At 43.9% G+C, this 17,980-nt stretch overlaps 2 protein-coding genes across 2 annotated transcripts; one reads left to right on the forward strand and one right to left on the reverse strand.

Annotated features, from left to right (window-relative positions):
* Positions 1-655: 655 nt before the first annotated feature.
* maco1a (macoilin 1a) lies at positions 656-12,331 on the reverse strand. The gene is made up of 11 exons (XM_080788253.1): positions 12,183-12,331; positions 10,409-10,550; positions 9,901-10,027; positions 9,555-9,678; positions 8,351-8,529; positions 6,560-7,166; positions 6,099-6,257; positions 5,203-5,385; positions 4,658-4,778; positions 3,365-3,539; positions 656-2,909 (listed from the first exon to the last, which is right to left on the reverse strand). Exons 1-11 carry the CDS (start codon positions 12,260-12,262, stop codon positions 2,704-2,706), a joined length of 2,103 nt encoding a protein of 700 aa, XP_080644379.1. The 5' UTR covers positions 12,263-12,331; the 3' UTR covers positions 656-2,703.
* Positions 12,332-12,546: 215 nt separating this feature from the next.
* On the forward strand, positions 12,547-16,888 carry srfbp1 (serum response factor binding protein 1). The gene is made up of 3 exons (XM_080787364.1): positions 12,547-12,636; positions 14,226-14,870; positions 15,172-16,888. Exons 1-3 carry the CDS (start codon positions 12,622-12,624, stop codon positions 16,480-16,482), a joined length of 1,971 nt encoding a protein of 656 aa, XP_080643490.1. The 5' UTR covers positions 12,547-12,621; the 3' UTR covers positions 16,483-16,888.
* Positions 16,889-17,980: the final 1,092 nt, after the last annotated feature.

Consider the following 17,980-nt stretch of genomic DNA (forward strand, 5'->3'; position numbering starts at 1 on the left):
AATAAAAGCTTGGGGGGGGGGGGGCAAACGGACAGAATTCTATTTTATTTGAATGATGAAACCCAGCTGCCATTAATAGTTGGAAATGAATTGCGGAAATTGTAATTGCGGAAATTGCGGAAACGGAAATGCAGAAATTGCGGAAATGGTGGAAATGGAAATTGAGGAAATTGCGGAAATGGTAATTGCGGAAATTGCTCTTCACTTATAGCTATCTATTTTCAGGTAGATTGTTTTATTTTACTCAGTCAGCCATATCACTGACACAGACAGACAGGCAGGCAGGCAAAGAGCTACTCATGTTATGTTATAACAGCTACTCATATGTGCAATAATTTGTGCAGTTATGGAAACAGCTCTTTGTGTTTATGCAAGAAAATGTAACACATTTATTTATTTACATATTGTGTGCATGCACATTGTACTTTGATACATTTTGCGAAAATAAAGCAATTGAAAGAGAAGTTATCAAGTATCATTAATGTCGTAATTTTATCTACTGGCCCCTGGCCCCTTGCCATTTTTGTAATGTGGCCCACAGGTAAATCTATTTGAGTATCCCTACAGATAATTGTATACAATTGGCCCCGTTGAAATTCGTAAGAACTTATCACCAGACATAACGCAACAAACTTGTTCAAACGGCTCACACTGCCACCAGCAAGACTCTTTAATTTTGATGCTCAAAGTGAGAGGACACATCCAACCTCACTGCTCTGAATAAAGAAACAAAAACATGGCGGAACAATGAAACGATAAAAGAAAGCACCCTTTACTCCATCCTCTTCCACACGTAAAACGACTCCAGAAGAAAAAAAAATCACAATGCCATAGCGAATCCACGTAAATACTTGTCCAGGTAGGCAACATGAGCACGACATGGTCAAATGGTTCTGGAGAAAATGTCATCCCAACACGACACATTCACAAAATCTTCCCTGGTACGAAAAAACAAACAAAGTCTGGAGAACAACCAAACATGGGGAATATCAAGGAGGCGCAAAACAAATAAATAGCACAATCAACCCACCTGAATGCCAATCCCAGAACCATGTTAAACATAAAAAATACCATTTCAATAGGCTCTAATGACAAAACGATACTCTTTTCGCAAACGTTATGCTAAACTACGTTGTGTACTGTACGAGTGGATGGAGAACGAACCAAAACATCAACACTTGGCACTTAAGAAATGAAATGACAGACGAAAACAGACAAGAAAAAACATTCCTCAGTAAGTAAAAAGTACATAGTTGTAAACAATAATATGCCAACTCTTGGGCATGATGACAATCAATCCGTTTGGTTGGCATTTGGCATTCTTTGAGCCTGTATAAGTGACTTGTACCATTATCTATTTGCTGTTGTTTTCCCTTTTGAAATGACAGTCTTTGAGCGTGACAGATCAGCTATATCAGGACCAAATCGATGACAAAGTATCTGATGTACAAGGTAACTGATCACATACTATGGAATTGGGTTTATCATTCCATACTGTGAATCCAATAGAGACGATAGTATCATGATTCAATGCTCGCCCTTTCCCATATGAGAACAAATCAAAGTTGGAGACACAGCGTTGACATTTTAGATCCCAGTGTCGGAGGGTAAATGGTCTCTTCCATCTTATAAAAGAGAAATTGCAAGGCACTGTGAAACTGCAAATGGGTAACAAACAGTTACCTTGACATCGTTTAAATCCAGTGGCTAATAAGATGGCCTAACAGATTCTAATTTGGTCCAGAAGGATAGGAAATTGGTGCAGCAAACAGATGATCACTTAACATTTTGGCAGTACCAGGTCAAATCTATGTAGCTTTGACTATATAATTGTCATTTATCCTTGAAATGTTAGTTATAAAAAAAGAAAGTTTGGAGTCTGTGATTCCAGCAGCCGTGGACATACCGTATCGATGTTCAAAACAAAACTGAGGAACAAATGAAATGTCGATCTGTCCATAATACCAAAGTACAGCCATCACTCAGATGAAACGACTTCATCAAAAACAATCATTGATGTAAGTGGTGAGAAAAATAAAAACAACGGAAAAAAACATTACATTCGTCTACAGAGAACTTTACTAAAGAAAGACTTTACCTGCTGCGAGGGAAGAAAAACCAATCTGTCTGGAACTCAAAATTGTTTGTAGTAATGTAGAGAGAGAGGGGGGGGGAGTACTAAGAAAGTATGACAGACACTAAAGCTCAGTTTATACTCTGTGGTATGATGGTGTGGCTTGCTGACAAGATCAGCTCACAAGACACCGTCATGACGGAGTATAAGTGAGACATAAGCGATGTATGATGGTCCTCTGCACGACACGCGTCCGACAAACGTGTGCCTTATCTCATCTTCACCGCTTTGTTTATTCGACCGCCAAACAGATCACATCATCTAAAATGGCTACATCCTCAAACACAAACAATACAAAAACATCTCAATACGCAGGAAAAAAAAGAAGAAACAAAAGACTCGTGTACGGATTGTTCACAACAATAACTCCAAACCGACCCGGTTCTCAAAACAGAAGCGAAACAGGGCCAAATTAACCTTCGCCATGAGGACTTTGCGTGTGTTTTTGTCTATCACTGTTGTCTGTTACAGTGCAACAAATTTGTCAGGGGGGAAATAAACAACTGAACTTGACCGGAGAGCGTCACGAAAAAGAAGACCAAAAGAAGAAAACGTTGTGTATGTCAGAGTCACTTCTTCAGGGGCTGGTAGACTGAAGCGTTAGGGTCCAAGGAGGACGGACTGTTGTCCATGAACTTGGACGAGTAGTGCGGGGCCACGATGGGGCTCCGGCTGCCGCCGTCTGTGGAGTAAGACAGACTGGGCATGACGGCCATCACCTCCGCTATCTTCTGCTTCAGGTCGGCGATCTCCTGCTCCCGCTGGTGTATCTGGCCTGGGGGAGGGAGACGTTAATGTTAATGTACATCAGCCGTCATATCAGCCCATTTGATTCCATTTGTACACTCGCAGAGTTAAATAAACACACTAACGTCCATGGGCTAAGGCAGTGGTTCCTAAACGTTTTTGGCCGTGCACCCCCTGGTTACCTTCTGACCTCGCTGATGCACCAATTAAATATAATTATGTGACATGTTATTCGACATAATGTGTCACATATTCCCTGGTGGTACACACCAGCTGCAGCCCTATATCCCATGGCTGAGAGGTCGGCTAGATGCAAAAAGTGTGTGGTTGCCTAGAGACACGGTAGCCAATCATGCCGATAGGTTGTCAGTACAGCCAATGAGAAACATAGGTCTCAACTACAGCAACATAATACATGTTATTTATTATGGTAGACAGTAAATAAGGTTAATAAAAAGGTTGGGAACCAATGGTTTGGTGTACCTTGTGCTATTTCCAGCTGCCTCTTGGCATCTCCCAGGGCAGAGAACAGGTCCAGCTTGATTCTGGTCTCAGCACTCAGGCTGTTCTCTAGGTGCTGGGTCTTCTCCTGCATGGCCGACAACGCCGACATCAACACCTCTGTGTCTTTCTCGTTCTCTTTGTACTTCCGCAGCTCCTGTACAGGGAGGACAGGAGGTCGAGCAGGAAGGAGGATTGCCATGAAAGACATGTTCTTCTTAGACAATGTTTTCTTTTCTCATTATCAGTTTTTCTTAATATCAATTATTTTTTAAATTTCTAATCTAATTATCTTCTGTTAATTCCCACGTACTCCTCTCAAAACATGTGCGTTGTTTTCACCTGAGAGTGAGGAGTTTCACCAGGAAGACATAATGCAACATACCAGATGCCATGACGCACCTGTAGGAGTTCTCTGCTGCTGCATTAGCAGGCTAGCTAGGCCCTCCCAGCTTGTCTTTTTTGAACACGGCCAATGGGCTCTATGCATACACGCCATTTTGGAAAGAACTTGGTCAACTTCCCTACTTCCTTCAAGGTATACGAAAATAAGGTACACCAATGTAATATTTGCTATCATGCAATTCCAGACGGCAGATTCATCGCACCATGGGAGCCAAACTACAAGACATATAACACATTATGGTCTGCTGTGTTGGTTTTCAATGTGAACGCATGTTTTTGTAGAGGTATCTAAAAAGCCAAAAAGTACGTTTCTGAGCGTACCAAGTACCGTTTCCTGTCTGGCAGCCAAATCTCGCGATACCTCTGAAACTATACTTGCCGCTTTTTAGATCCTCAAATAAAATGATGTGCTGTGCACATCGAAAAGCAAGTGATTAGAAAACAACTATAATAACAACACTGTTTTCTTTTACATTCCTGAACCGATTATTTATATGACAAAGATTTCAGAATTAGTGTTTGTTCACGAGCTTGTCCAGCCGACTCCATTCACTGCCATGTATTCATGGAACTTCCAGTGCGAGATTTGCCTTGCATGTAAATCTTCACAAGGATGATACTAAAGAAGGGCGGCTCTGTTCCATTCTGGTCAAACAGAGTCAGGGTGATGTTATTGTGCGTGTTAGCTCACTGGAAAGATTCTGCTATACCAGTGCGTCCCAGTGTCCTTGACTGGGTCCCAGTGCCCTTTAACTATCACTTGTGAACTATGATATCAGTGTCGGCTCACCAATGCGACCCGAGGAATAATTTTGTGCCAACTCTTCACTACACGCCTCAAACATAATTCAGTTCAGTTTCTAATCTCACCTGACACTTTCCCTCCAGATCTCTCATCTGTTCCTCCTTCAGCTTCACGTCCATGCTGAGCTTCTTGCACTCCGTCTCCAGGTCTCTGATTCGCTCACGCAGAGAGTCGGTACACTCGCCCCTGACAGTCAAGGTTGTCGAGGGTGACAGAGGAAATGGAAAAAAAGTGCAGACATTTAGATTTTATGTAAACTCGTTGCTTTCCGGAAGAAACCACCTAACTCCATTTTTGAGGTTTTTGCATAACTCAATGCTATTGAACACCCTTTGCCTTTACGTCTGTGTGTTGGTTAAAACAATATTGAACCGATGTAAAGTATTGAAAACTCCATTGGATCCGCAAACCATCTGCCAAAACAGCTAAATCCACCTGTTTAGCAATCTTTTTTTTAATATATATAAATCGGGCTATTGAACACCATTTATGTCTGTGTGTTGGTTAAAAGAATATTGAACCAATAAAAAATAAGAAAAACTCCTAAATCCAGAGATATACATTTTATGTTAACAAATAATGACCCTCCCACACACCCCCCCCCACCAACCTGGTAGCGGCAGCCAAAGCCACAGCCCTGGCGGCGGTGGCGTCCTCCATCTTCTTCCTCTTCCTCTCGTCGGCCAGCTGTTTCTCGGCCAGGGTGCGAGCCTCCTGCTCGGCCTTGAGCCTCTTCTCCAGCTGGGAGACGGTCTGCTTGTCCTTCTGCTTGGCCTGCACCGCGCCATGGAGCCTGAGGTGTGGTGGGGCAACATACTGTATTAGACACACAGGTGATAGCCTCGGAAACCCAGACGTTTTTATTTCCAGGGAGGGAAAAAAAAGTCTGGGTTTGAGTCCACTTCAATTCGGCATAGAGTAGCGCAAACATTGCTCGCTCTCTGCTGATTTCTGATCGTCTGCACCTTTGTAAAATTGACATACACACGCACACATGTACACACACACGCTTCTCTCTCTCTCTGTCGCTCTAAGTAATTAGTCTCGTGTCGCACAGCTGCGCATAGTTTCTCCCAGCGGATCCTGCCCGGGAGCTGCCTATGCCATAAAAAGCATAGGTGAGTTCCAGGCTACACAGGTGAAAGCTTTAGCCCGTGGTCATTAACAACAACAGTGATCGTCTCTCTAACTCGTATGAACTTCTGTTCCATATACTGCCTAGTAGTGGCTACCTATAAGAAGACAGAGTCTAATAGGAGCTTGCCCGCTGTGGCATTTTTCAGATTTAGGTCCTTGCAAGACGGTGCGTCGGGGAAATAAACGGTGGAAAACTCCTTAGTGAGATTAAACTAATTTAGACTGTACGAATGAAAGCATTGGAATGTTCCATTTGATTTTATCCCAATGAAAATGCATCACGTGTCTCTGTGTGTGTGTTTTTCCTGTGTACGTGTCTGTAATCCACGTAACTCGAGAACCGTTTGCCCCACCGTTCCCCCCTCTCACTTGTTCTGCAGGAGCTCGTTCTCTTGGCTCAGTTGGCCCAGCTCCGAGCGCAGGCTGCGGTCCTGGCTGGTCAGGGAGGACAGGTGGCTCCGCAGCTCCGACTCCAGCTGTCTGCTGGCCTGAAGGTCTGCCTTTAGACGCTTCACGTCCTGCTCCAGCCTTCACCGCCCGACATATAGCAGGGAGGGAGAGAGAAGGATGCAGTGAGGGTGGGTGGGCGTGTTAAGATGAAGGCACGGGGTCAGAATTTGAAACATATGGGGAGGCCAGCAGGGACAGAGCGTGGAGTGAGTGTGCAAGAGACAGAAAGATGGAAATATATATATTTAAAATCACAATAACATTTTACGGAACTCTTTCTTTGTCTTTTCCATGAGACACAAATGTATATTTCGTCAGTGTGTGTGCATGCATGCGTGCGTGTGTTTGTGTGTGTGCGTGTATGCTTGCCCGCGCCTTACCGCACTAGTGCGTCCGGCTTGCAGAGCTGATTGTTGGGGATGCAGTTCTCCACCGGGTCTTTCTGAGCCTTCCCGGCGTTTTTCTGCTTCTTGCCTTCGTTCTTATTGGACGAGGAGCCGGATGGCACGCTCCCATTGGTGGAGCTGTGGTTCCGGGGGGAGGAGTTAGAGACGCCGCCGCCACCTGCCCCTCCCCCTCCCCCTCCTCCTCCTCCTCCTCCTCCGCCGGCGGCAGCATTTTTGTAGTTCTTCCCCCCCGCTCCCGCCCCGCTCTCCTCTCTGGGAGCGTGCGTGTTGGCGTCGGCGTGCGTGTGCGCCGCGGCGTCTCCCGCCAGGTCGTTGTTCAGCCTCCCCCCCGCCACATGGTTCTCCATGTACTCCACCTCCTGCAGTTTGGAGTCCAGCGTGTGTATAATGCTGTTGTTATTGATCCCCACTGTGTGCTGCTTTTTGCCCTCCCTGCCGTTACTGTCCCTGCCTTTCTCCCGGTACTCCAGCTCCGGCAGCGGGACAGGAGTCGTTGTGTTTTTCTTTCCGGGAGGCCCTCCGTTTTGGGACGATGCTGGCGCCGCGGCGTCCACCTCCGAGACCCCTTTAGCTAATGCCGCTACGGGGGGGAGAGGGCAGAGCAGAGGCATGGTTAGAAGGAGGAAGGGTTACCACTTTAACTGCCATGTATTCATTAACACTGCCAGTGGTGGTGGACAATGGTGGACAATCGTCTTTTCTTTCCCCCGGAAAATAAATATTGTAACCGCGATAATCGGTTCTTTAGTTACGGGCCGTGGAATAAAGCTTGTTTTGACCAAAACACAATCTGGGAAAATAATCTGAGACAAACGATTCTGAGGACGATTCTGCAATTATCTCAAATAATTGTGATCATGCGATCATGTAGTAATTGTGACAGGTCTAGACACCATAGGCTTATTTTGTAGATTGGTTTCCCGTACAGGTTAAAACCTATAGAAGGGTAAAACAACATGGCAGGCTAGTAAGCAACACAGCTGCAGCTAATACAAGTAATAATGAATGTGGTTAAATTTACTTAGGTGTGGAGTATTAATAACAAGAGTGAACATAGATTTAGGTGTGTCCAGACTCCAGAGCCATGGGTGTGCCAATGCGCAAGAACAATTTTGGCAATGCTTTGCACATTGGCACACCCAAATCTATCTACCACAAATATTATAATAGTTTTATTAGCTGGAGCTGTGTTGCTTGACGGTCATGTTTTTATGCTGCTGTCGTTTTTAGCATGATTCTTTTAAGTCTTAAATTACTTATGTCAACAACACATCAACGTGCGATGTGCTGTAATCTTGTAGATCTGATCATTTTTGTGAATGTTTGCTTATAATGATATGCCCACAATAGGGACGCTTGCTTTGTGCAAGCGTCAAGGTAAAAAACAAAGGTTGAGCTGGAACACAGTGCAAAAACTACAGGTGAAAACCAACTTGGTGACTTCTACATCTGCGCGAGAGGAAATAACTCTCCACCAGCAGATGGCAGTATATCATGATATATCTAATGGAGCTGAGCTTCAAAGCATAGAAGACATGGATCATTTCTCAATACCATACTCAAGACTTATATCCTTGAGAAGAATGATCGTGTCAAGTGAACTATTATTATATATTGAATTGAATTGAATTGAATCGCGATGCATCGGTAATCGAATTGTAGCCCTCTGAATCGGAATCGAATCGTCAGGTAGCTAGTTGTTTCCGCCCCTAGTGTGTGCACGTGTCTATGCAAGTATACATGACGTCTGTGTGCGTGTCTCACCCTCCTCTGCTTCTCTCTCCAGTCTCTGAAGCATCTGTTGCTCTGGAGGCAGAGCCTGCTGCAGGAGCTGCATGTAGAACTCGTTCTCCTTCTGCACCTCCTTCTGCTTCCTAAGACGCATCTTGTAGCTGACGTAGCTCTTGAAGCCGAAGCCCAGAGTCACCACCGGGTAGCCGATGCTGCGAGGTACAGAGAGAGAGAGAGAGAGAGAGAGAGATGCTAATGTTTCAACCTGGCACCATGACGGGCATGATTCATGGTTAGAATCGTGTGCCATCTGTATTAGAGCTGGCTTCAAACTGTACAGCGATATAATAACAACAGTCAACGTTCCAACCCATGTGAACTTCTGTTATGTTTCTTGGATACCAAATAAGAAGAAATAAGCCTCGTTTGTCAGCTGTTAGTTCAGCTATATTGACCAGACTGAACTTCATAGTCCTGGAACATGAACACGTTGTTATACCTTTGAAGTCGGGAACACCTCTGTGAGTGTGACACATTAGCTGTTTCTAGCTGTGCCGGTGTTTATGCAACACATTCTCATCCTTATTAAGGTACTTTTGGCGCCCTTGCTGATGCCGAGGATAACCTATTGCATCCTATGTTTACACTGAAGGAACGCAGACCACATCATGTCAACTCTAACTACAAGATAGCATTAACCATCTCATCTCTTAGTAACTATTATGGCTACTATTACTATTAAGTACAAAACAATGCATACAGACGATGAAAACTAGCATCTTTGCTAAATCCGGTGTATTTACGTCCATGTGACGTCCATTAATATGCATTGTCCTGTCCAAATAAACAAATAAAGTATAAGTAAAGTAGATCACGATCATGACATTTTACTTTGGTTCAAAACTACGTTTCTGTTTTTCTAAATGTAGGCTTTGGCAACAAAATAAATCTAATCAATATAAATAATGTGCCATGGCTAAATGAAGGCCATATTTAATCTATACATCAGCGTATGACATGTGGGTCTTGCAAACATTATATACACCCACATACTGTAGTAATGAGGCGTATTAACCCGTCAAGTACATGTATGTGCCCTTGAGCATAGCATGAGTATATCTGACTGAACTAACTTTGCAATATACGTACTGTATCATTAAAATAATAATAAATAAATAAATAAAATAACAACAATGCATACTGCATGATACTATATGGGAAAATACGGTTACAATACCAGTGAGCTGCGAATGGCCGACACAGGTCGACGTGAAAGTTTTTCAGGTCTTTGAAGCGGATGGCGGCTTCGATGTATACAAATAATATCCATAGCGATACAGTGGGTAGACAAACTCCTCTTTCTGTGGAGAAGTACAAAACAAGCAGTCAGCAGTCTGGGTTTGGCACGGATGGAACCTGGCAACAAATGCATTTTAGATTCTGAATCAGAAACATTCGACTGCCAAGTGTGCGGTTCATATAAGGAAACGGCTCTGGCATTTCTAATTAGTCTTTGAGATGAAATTGGCCATTTTTCACTGGCAGCTATATAGAGGATCCAATAAGAGAAACTTTGGACTGACCTGTGTGCCAGACGTACTGGACCCATACGTAAGTACTGGCAGCGAAGAACAGCCATTGGACGGGGATGAAGAGGAGGCAGATGATGTCTGATGTAAACGCCACACACACAAAGAACACAGAGAACGCCTGGGTGGAAGAGAGGAAATCAGACAGAGAAGTCAATATGCAGCAAAACTGCATTCAGTAGATATGTATAACTAGCACACACTGCTCCTAATAGTTAGGATGGGTATGAAAACCCCAAAGAGGACACATTTCACGTATGTGCAAGTACAGTACACAAATACCCCAACAACTATTATTATATTTTCAGCATGATGTGTTTTATACTGGAAAGTGGCAACTATGATGACTTGAGTTGATAATGCTGAATCTTCTTTTATCTTCTCACAAAGATGAATTTCATGCAACAATTTCAAGAGAAAGAAACACATGTGTTTCAAATTGACAGTGGTGGGATATATATACATATAAAACAGTCTCAGACATGCACATGCACACACATACCAGTCCCTGGTATCTGAAGGAGTCGTAGACACTTCTGATGAAAAGCCAGAAGGGCCACAGGTACTCGAATCTGAACTCCAGCACAAAGTCAGCCAACAGCACCAACACCCACACCACCAGAAACTTCAGGTACAGGAATGTACTGTGGACACAAGAACAATCATTATTCTATGATGACCGTATAATTACTTTTATTACACATAACCACTTTCAACTGGTATTTTGAGCACGTTGTCATTTTAATGATAATAATAATAAAAAAACAGATCTACAATCTCACAAGTTGCAATGTGATGTCTTGTGAGCTTGTACCTATTTTTTTAATACAGCTTAATCTGCTACGCCTTTCATGAAGAGGCCAGCTCAGCTTGTGTATGCTTCATGTAGTAAATTGAATGGCACATTTCTTTTAATATATATTTTTCTGATTAATTAAATAATGGAAAATTAATCATACTGTATTTACCACCTATACACCTGCCCTGGTGATTTTAAAGGGGCAGAATGAAATAACTAGACTGCAAACTAATGAAGAGGCACACATAAATCCAGCCTTTCTGTGGCAATTATACAGTATGTATTTCCATTCAAGAGTATTATTATAGGTGAGAGAACCTTTCACCTTTAGAAACTACTACCCTTGAAGCCACCCGGAGTGAAGATGTTATTTGCATAATATGAATGAACACACAGGCAGAACTTTAAGCACCTTCATGTCTGGACATGTTCAATTTGACACAGCTGTTTGCACATCTTGATTTTCCATTGATTAAACAGCAGGCAAATGCACGTTCGATTCTGAGGTTTTTTTTTAGCAGTGCCAAACCGCTCCAATATGAGTGACTGAGTGTGTATGTTTGTCTGCTGTCCGGCCGCTGATTGGGGTCGCATTCGGGTCACACACACACCGTTAATGGATTTGATTGATATGTACAACTGTCTGTAATCTCGGTAACCTATTCCTATAGCCTACTACTGCCCCTCTCTTTTTATACTTCACACAGCCCGGTTCGGTTTACCTAATATAGTATAAAGAGTCTGGTGGCTTTTTTATAATGATTCTGATTTCTGAACCTAGGACGAGCCACGCTGTGCTCAACAACCCCGCCATCGGCTTTAAAACGTGCGTGCCTCATCCATGTCGCCGTTGTCATTGTTATTGGTGTTCGCAGGTTAGAGGCTCACACTCCTATTCATTAAAAAAAAACTATATTAGCTAATACTCCCACGTGGCATCGTGTATAATTTAACGGGAAAAAAATCTCATTTTCATGTTTTAGTAGCAATGAATTGCTTGTCTGATGAAGAAAGGACACATCTGGAGTCTGGACATAATGTCTTATACGAGGCCTAAAAAAGCCCTGTTCTCTCGTTCACATCGCGTCATTGGCTACTTTGTTGCATGTCAAATAACGAAAATAGCCGATATACAAACAAATACAAGCTCACTTAAGATCGGCTATTTTTTGCCGAATGTTCGCCATGAATTTCTGCCAAAACGTCCATTATTTATTAAACGCCCATTATGTATGATATTCCCAGAGCATATGGGGACGCTAGATGTTTTTCCATCAAGTGGATGAATGCGTACACACACACACACACACACACACACACACACACACACACACACACACACACACACACACACACACACACACACACACACACACATCATATATACCGTAACCACATCATACATATCCATAAACACACAACGACGCCATTGTTGTAGCACATAACCGTCCGTTAGGACCGTTGTGTTCCTTCCTACCTGCTATATATACCCTCGGTGATTCGGCTCCGTTTTAACGGCCGTCGGAGTTTGCTGCAGTCCGCATTGCGCCGCTTCATCCTCCCCCTGTTGATCCAACAATGAATTCCACGCCGGTAAATGTCTCGGGAAATGTCATATAGTCGACCCTTTTGATGAGCACAGCCCTCCCTCCCCCCCTTCAGTGGTCCTCCATTGTTGTTGTTTTATGAATACATGAAACAAAGAAATAAATAAAAACACAGTCCAAGAGGAGAGAGCCCCGCCCCTTTTCACGACACCGTCCGTGCGTCGGTGCGTGGCTTTTAGGGGCGTCGTATGTGACGCCACCGCGTCGCGCACAGCCGTGAGCGCGTCGTCACAGGGGGGGGGGAACAACATGGCGGTGCCCGTAGCTGTAGCTTAATGTATTTTATTTCTCTCTTCTGGAGTTTCTAATATGGATATATTAAAGGTAATGAAGCCGCTTTGTTGTGTGTGGGGATCTGCCGTTGCTGTCAACGCTCTTTAACCAAGCTCCAGATCAAAAAGTGTTATGTTATGTACCGATAAGTTATAACATTGTGTTTATATTGGCTGCTGCATGCTTGCTACTCAGCCACGCTTGTTTTGCATGATGGATGGCACAAATATTCAAGGTTTTATTCGATACATCATACGTACGTCGTACACACGTACGCACACAAGAGTAACAGTATTTGCTTTCGGTCGACGGTTCCTCAATATTGTAGCAACACTAACAATGCAGAATTGTCTTGACTTAAGAACAGAAGTTACAGAACAGCAACAATAATCTTAAAGTACTACTAATGTAATGGCTATAAGCAAGCATGTACAGTAATTATAGCATTTGTGTTCTTTTGAAGGTGCTACACCCCCCCCCCCCCCCCCCCCACACACACACACACACACAGTGGATTCATGATTGTACCTAGACCTAGACTTTAAGTAATCAAAGTGTCAGAAACTTTACTACATTTGGGTTCTGCTTGCGGGGCTAGATTGTACCTAGCTCTGGGTCCATAGATCTAATGCCTGTACAAAATGGATGTTTGTCTTATAGTGCGCCACTTTTATATCAAAGTTGACATATTGGCTTCTGTGGATAATTTTAGTGATGGGATGGCGGGCCAAACCTAATTAAATGGTCAATCCTGATGGCTGGTGCTTTGACTGCAGGTTCTCAACCTGTGGGTCAGGATTTCCCCAGATGACAGTGAAGTGACGATTTTTAAGAGCTTTTTAAATACCTAGTGCAACGAAGACTCACTTCTATTCATATCAGGATCTGGGAGTGGGAGAGTTGTTCATTGGATATAGTCTCCTAGCCCCGCGAGTCAGAACCCAATGGTACTGAAGTTTCTGACATTTTTGAGACTCCAGCCATGGGGTCCTGTTCCACCGTTAACCTGCTACCTGGTACACAAACATAAATAAACATAAATACCTTCGGAGCTATAAGATACAACGGATACCGCTGTGAATTCTCCTGTGCCGCGGAAGCCGTTAAGTATTTGTTTGACCGATTTGGTCGCTTTGATTCTTCTCTTCCTTCTTATAGCTCTCAGAATCATAATCACTCAAACGAACAGAATCACTCAAACGCCGCAGAGATGACGTTTCCGACGATATTCATGTCTGCGTTCTATCATTTGCAAGGGAAAACACATTTCCGAACAGGGACCCCATGGGTCAGCCCGGTTCGGCACGATAGATTGGGCTGACCCAGGGGGTTCTGAGAGGGGCTAATAGTCTCCATACATGGGGATATTCGACTAGTACGTCGGGCTATATGACATATCCGACTAGCACGTTGGGATATGACATGTCTAGTATGACAATCCCTATATTTGGTCCGGGTTGACCTAGTGCTGATATCAGATCGATTATTTTGAGGTGTCACCCACTGACCGAAAAGGTTGACAACCCCAGACCTACAAGATGATTGTTCAGACAAACCGTACTGACCAGCTCCAGTAAGTTAGAGTAAACGTTGTTGAAAAATTCTGTTAATTTCCATTAAACTGGTTTGTTTTTCTACAGATGACGTCAGCCAAGGAAGAGATGACAGAGAAAACAGGACCATCCACCAAGGATGAAGAGGAGAGACCATCCACCCAGGATGAAGAGGAGCTGGTGAAGAAAGAGGACAACTCAATGGAAAAAGACGGGGAGGAAGAGGAGGGGTTGTTTGAGAAGGAAGTGCAGGAAGGAGGAGGAGGAGGAGAAGACGACGAAGATGGAGTGAATCAGGTGGCGAAAGAGGACAATGCTATAGAGACAAATGACGAGGAGTTGTTGGAGAAGCAAGAGGAGGGAGGAGAACATGTAGAGGAGGTGGAGCAGGAGGTGAATGAGAAGGGAGAAAAGAGGCTGTCGGAGGAGAAGGCAGAATCTCCCAAAATTATATCTGAAGGCAGCGATAACATGGAGACAAAACCGGTGCTGTCGAAGAAGCAGATTGAGAAGGCGAAGAAGGTGGAGGCACTCACGAACATCAACAATGAGGTGGTGAAGATGAGGACGGAGGTGAAGAGGGTGAGAGCACTGCTCATCAGGAAGCTGCTGCGTCATTTGGCCGACCTGAAGAAGAAGAAGGGCAATGAGACCGACCTGGAGAAGAACAAGAGGAGAGTTGACCGGCTACTGGAGGAGATCCGTCAGATGAAACGCCTCAGACCAGATCAGGTAGGTTTGACTGCATCTTGACCATTTAAACCCCTGTGGTCTTCGAGAACTGGACTTGATTCGCAACTTTTCTGTCACACAAGCAGGAAAGAGACACATTTCACATGACCGAATAGTACAGGATAGCATATTTACTGCATCGACATCCACTACTAGGGACAAAGTTTAGGGTTCTTTATGAGCAAACTGGAAAATGACGTGACCCCTGGGTGTGCTGCACTAATTAAATTAATATTTAATTGATTTGTATTTCATTTGTATTTCGATGGGTGTAATAATTGAGGATTTTTCTCATCATCAGGTGACTAAAAAAGCCTTGGGGAGTGAGTTCAACTTTGAAAAGGTGTGTAAAGACATAACTGCCACCATGGCTCAACGGGCCTTGGCGCGTATCGCCACTCACCCTCAGTTTAGCAAGAAGATTGATGTCATCAAAGCTGCTGTCAAAGCCTTCGACATGGAGAGGAAGAGGGACCAGCAAAAACATAAGATGACCCCTTTCCAGGAGGAAGAGGAGAAAAATGCATTGAAACAAAAGGAGCAAGAGACAGACGATGAGGAAGAGACGGAGGAAGTGGACGATGAGAATGAATCCATTGGGGAGTTGTCTGAAACGGGCGCAGAGACAGCAGCTCCTGTAAAGGTAACGACAGAATCATCAGATCGAATAAGATCTGAATTTCTGCCTAAAACTGTTGCGTTTACAAAGGGTGTTAAAACGGCCTCTACGAAAAACTCAGACATAAAGGACATTTTGAAACAAACACTGCAAGGTAAACCCACAGCGACGAAAGCCCCTGAGAAGAAACAAAATCCCAAGCCTGCTCCTAAAATGCAGCAGAGCAAAAAGGATAAGGAGGAGGAGGATGTAGAGGAGAAACAGAGTAAAAATGACAAAGAGGACAAAGTGGGTGATGAAGAGGAGGACGAGAGTGATCTGGAGTCAAGTGTTGAGGAAGAAAAAGAGTACTTTGATGACAGTACAGAGGAGCGCTTCCGTGAGCAGTCGGAGGGGAGCGGCGAGAGTGAAGATGACTTCTTTGTGGGAAAAGTGAGCATATTCAAAAAGAAGAAGAAGAAAGTCCACGCCACCCCGGATCAGAAAAGTCAAACCTCAGACGAGGGCCAGACTGATAAACCTCAATCTGAGCTGAACTATAAAGCAACATCTGTTTTCTGTAGCCTGTCGAGTTCCAAGCCCGGCAGGGGTGGACTGAGTCGGGATAGAGGCCGAGGCCGAGGTGGGGATAGATCCAGGGGCAGAGGAAGAGGGGGGCACAGGGGTGGGGGTCCAGACAGGTTTTCCAGGGGCCCCACGTTCCAAAAGCAGGATGGAGGGGCCAGAGGGAAGCCAGAGTTCAAGAAGAGCGAACGTGGCTCTGTAGCCAAACAATTCCAGTCAGAAGACAAGGACAGGACCTTCACTGTGCGAGGGACGGGGCGGGGAAGAGGAGGTGAATCCAGGCAACAGGATCGCAGAGGACCCGGTGGATCTTCCCATCAGGCACCACAGCAGGCACTGCACCCGTCCTGGGAAGCCAGTAAGAAGAGGAAGGAACAGCAGGGGCAGTTTGTGGCCTTTCAGGGGAAAAAGATTAAGTTTGATGATTAATGTGAATTGGTTCTCTATTGACCTTTTGAGTCAACTTTGAAAATTCTGACCAGTGGCCAACTGGCCACATTGTATATTGTCGGTGTCAGGTGGAAACATTGCATGTATGATAGTAGTCATTGCTAGAGTTAGCCGCAATTTGCAACTCTAGCTTTTTTTTATAATGGAATGAATCTAGAGTTGTAACTTGTAATACCCTCCATTGACTCCCTACTCATCCAATTTTCATCTGCGATCTGCTTGTATTTAACAACGTTAAACTCGCCAATATTGCAGCTCTAGGCCAAGCTTGAATTATCCTCTTTCAATCTGCCGAGCTTTTCTTTCATAAAAATCCACTGTAGACATGTTATGAGCTACTTTCTGTCAAGAAATTCTTTGCAGGTGATTCTAACGCCAGGGCTCCACTGGGCGCGTTGCGTCTCCGTCGCGTGCGTCAAAAAACGAACCGGTTCAATTGCACGCGCAACGCGGGCAGTGGAGCCACCCTTCATTGATTAAAAAGGGAACATTCTGTGACGGTGACGCTGATGCGACGCAGACGCGCCCAGTGGAGCCCTGGCGTAAGTGTTGGAGTTTGGAAGCACTCGTTTTTATTAACAGGTCGTGCTGCTGCCTCCTGCATTATGTGCAAATGCGAAACAGGTGGTACATAGGGCCGTTTAGTGACTTACGATGAGTGCTTCCAAACTCCAGCACTTAGAAGAAATATCACCTGCACAGAAATTCTTGACAGAAAGTAGCTCATAACATGTCTACTGTGGATTTGTATGACACACAAGCTCGGCAGATTGAAAGAGGATAATTCAAGCTTGGCCTAGAGCAGCAATGTTGGTGAGTTTAACGGCGTTTAATACAAGCAGGTCGCAGATGAAAATTGGATAAGTAGGGAGTCAATGGAGGGTATTGCAACTCTAGATTCATCCCATTATAAAATAAATCTAATCTAGCAAATTGCGGCTATGCTAGAGTGTATGTTCACTTCAGTTAGTTCAGTAACGGGAGTCTCCATGTCTCTCCAGCTCTTTATTAATCAGAAACGGCATTTATCAAGTATCAAGACCAAAGGCAGGATACAGATTAAACAAGTGAAATTGGAAGTAATGACACAAGGAAATTATCAAAACTAGGTAATTCGGTACTTGATCCTGATTAGCTGAAATGTTGCAACCCACCTGAAAATGTATTTTAATATGTTTATTGAAGAGCTACTGAATATATATAGCAATGATTACTATCCTAACATAGTGCTTTAACCTTTAACACCACAAATATTACATCACCTTCAACCTCTTAATGTGGCATCCCTATTTTGGCATAACCTTATAGGTGGGGGGAAAAAAAATATCGATTTTATTTTTCAAAAATGCAAGATCTACAAGCTCACCGTGCATTGCATCATGACAGCATGTAGATCAGTTATTTTTTGCTAACTTTGTGTAACTGATGTATGACGATGGGGCATTAGTACTTTATTAAAAAAAATGTAAAAGATTTA

This window comes from Protomyctophum bolini (genome assembly GCF_963924005.1).
Source record: "Protomyctophum bolini genome assembly, chromosome: 17".
Lineage (NCBI taxonomy): Eukaryota > Metazoa > Chordata > Actinopteri > Myctophiformes > Myctophidae > Protomyctophum > Protomyctophum bolini.

Bases quoted from the DNA above. Each gene is read 5' to 3' on its own strand.
- maco1a (XM_080788253.1), bottom strand. From the start codon at position 12,262: ATGAAGCGGCGCAATGCGGACTGCAGCAAACTCCGACGGCCGTTAAAA. The intron at 10,551-12,182 runs GTAGGAAGGAAC...TTGTGTCCACAG, and splicing joins ACCGAGGGTATATATAGCAG to TACATTCCTGTACCTGAAGT. The intron at 4,779-5,202 runs GTTGGTGGGGGG...CTTGACTGTCAG, and splicing joins GCTTTGGCTGCCGCTACCAG to GGGCGAGTGTACCGACTCTC.
- srfbp1 (XM_080787364.1), top strand. The intron at 14,871-15,171 runs GTAGGTTTGACT...TCTCATCATCAG, and splicing joins AACGCCTCAGACCAGATCAG to GTGACTAAAAAAGCCTTGGG.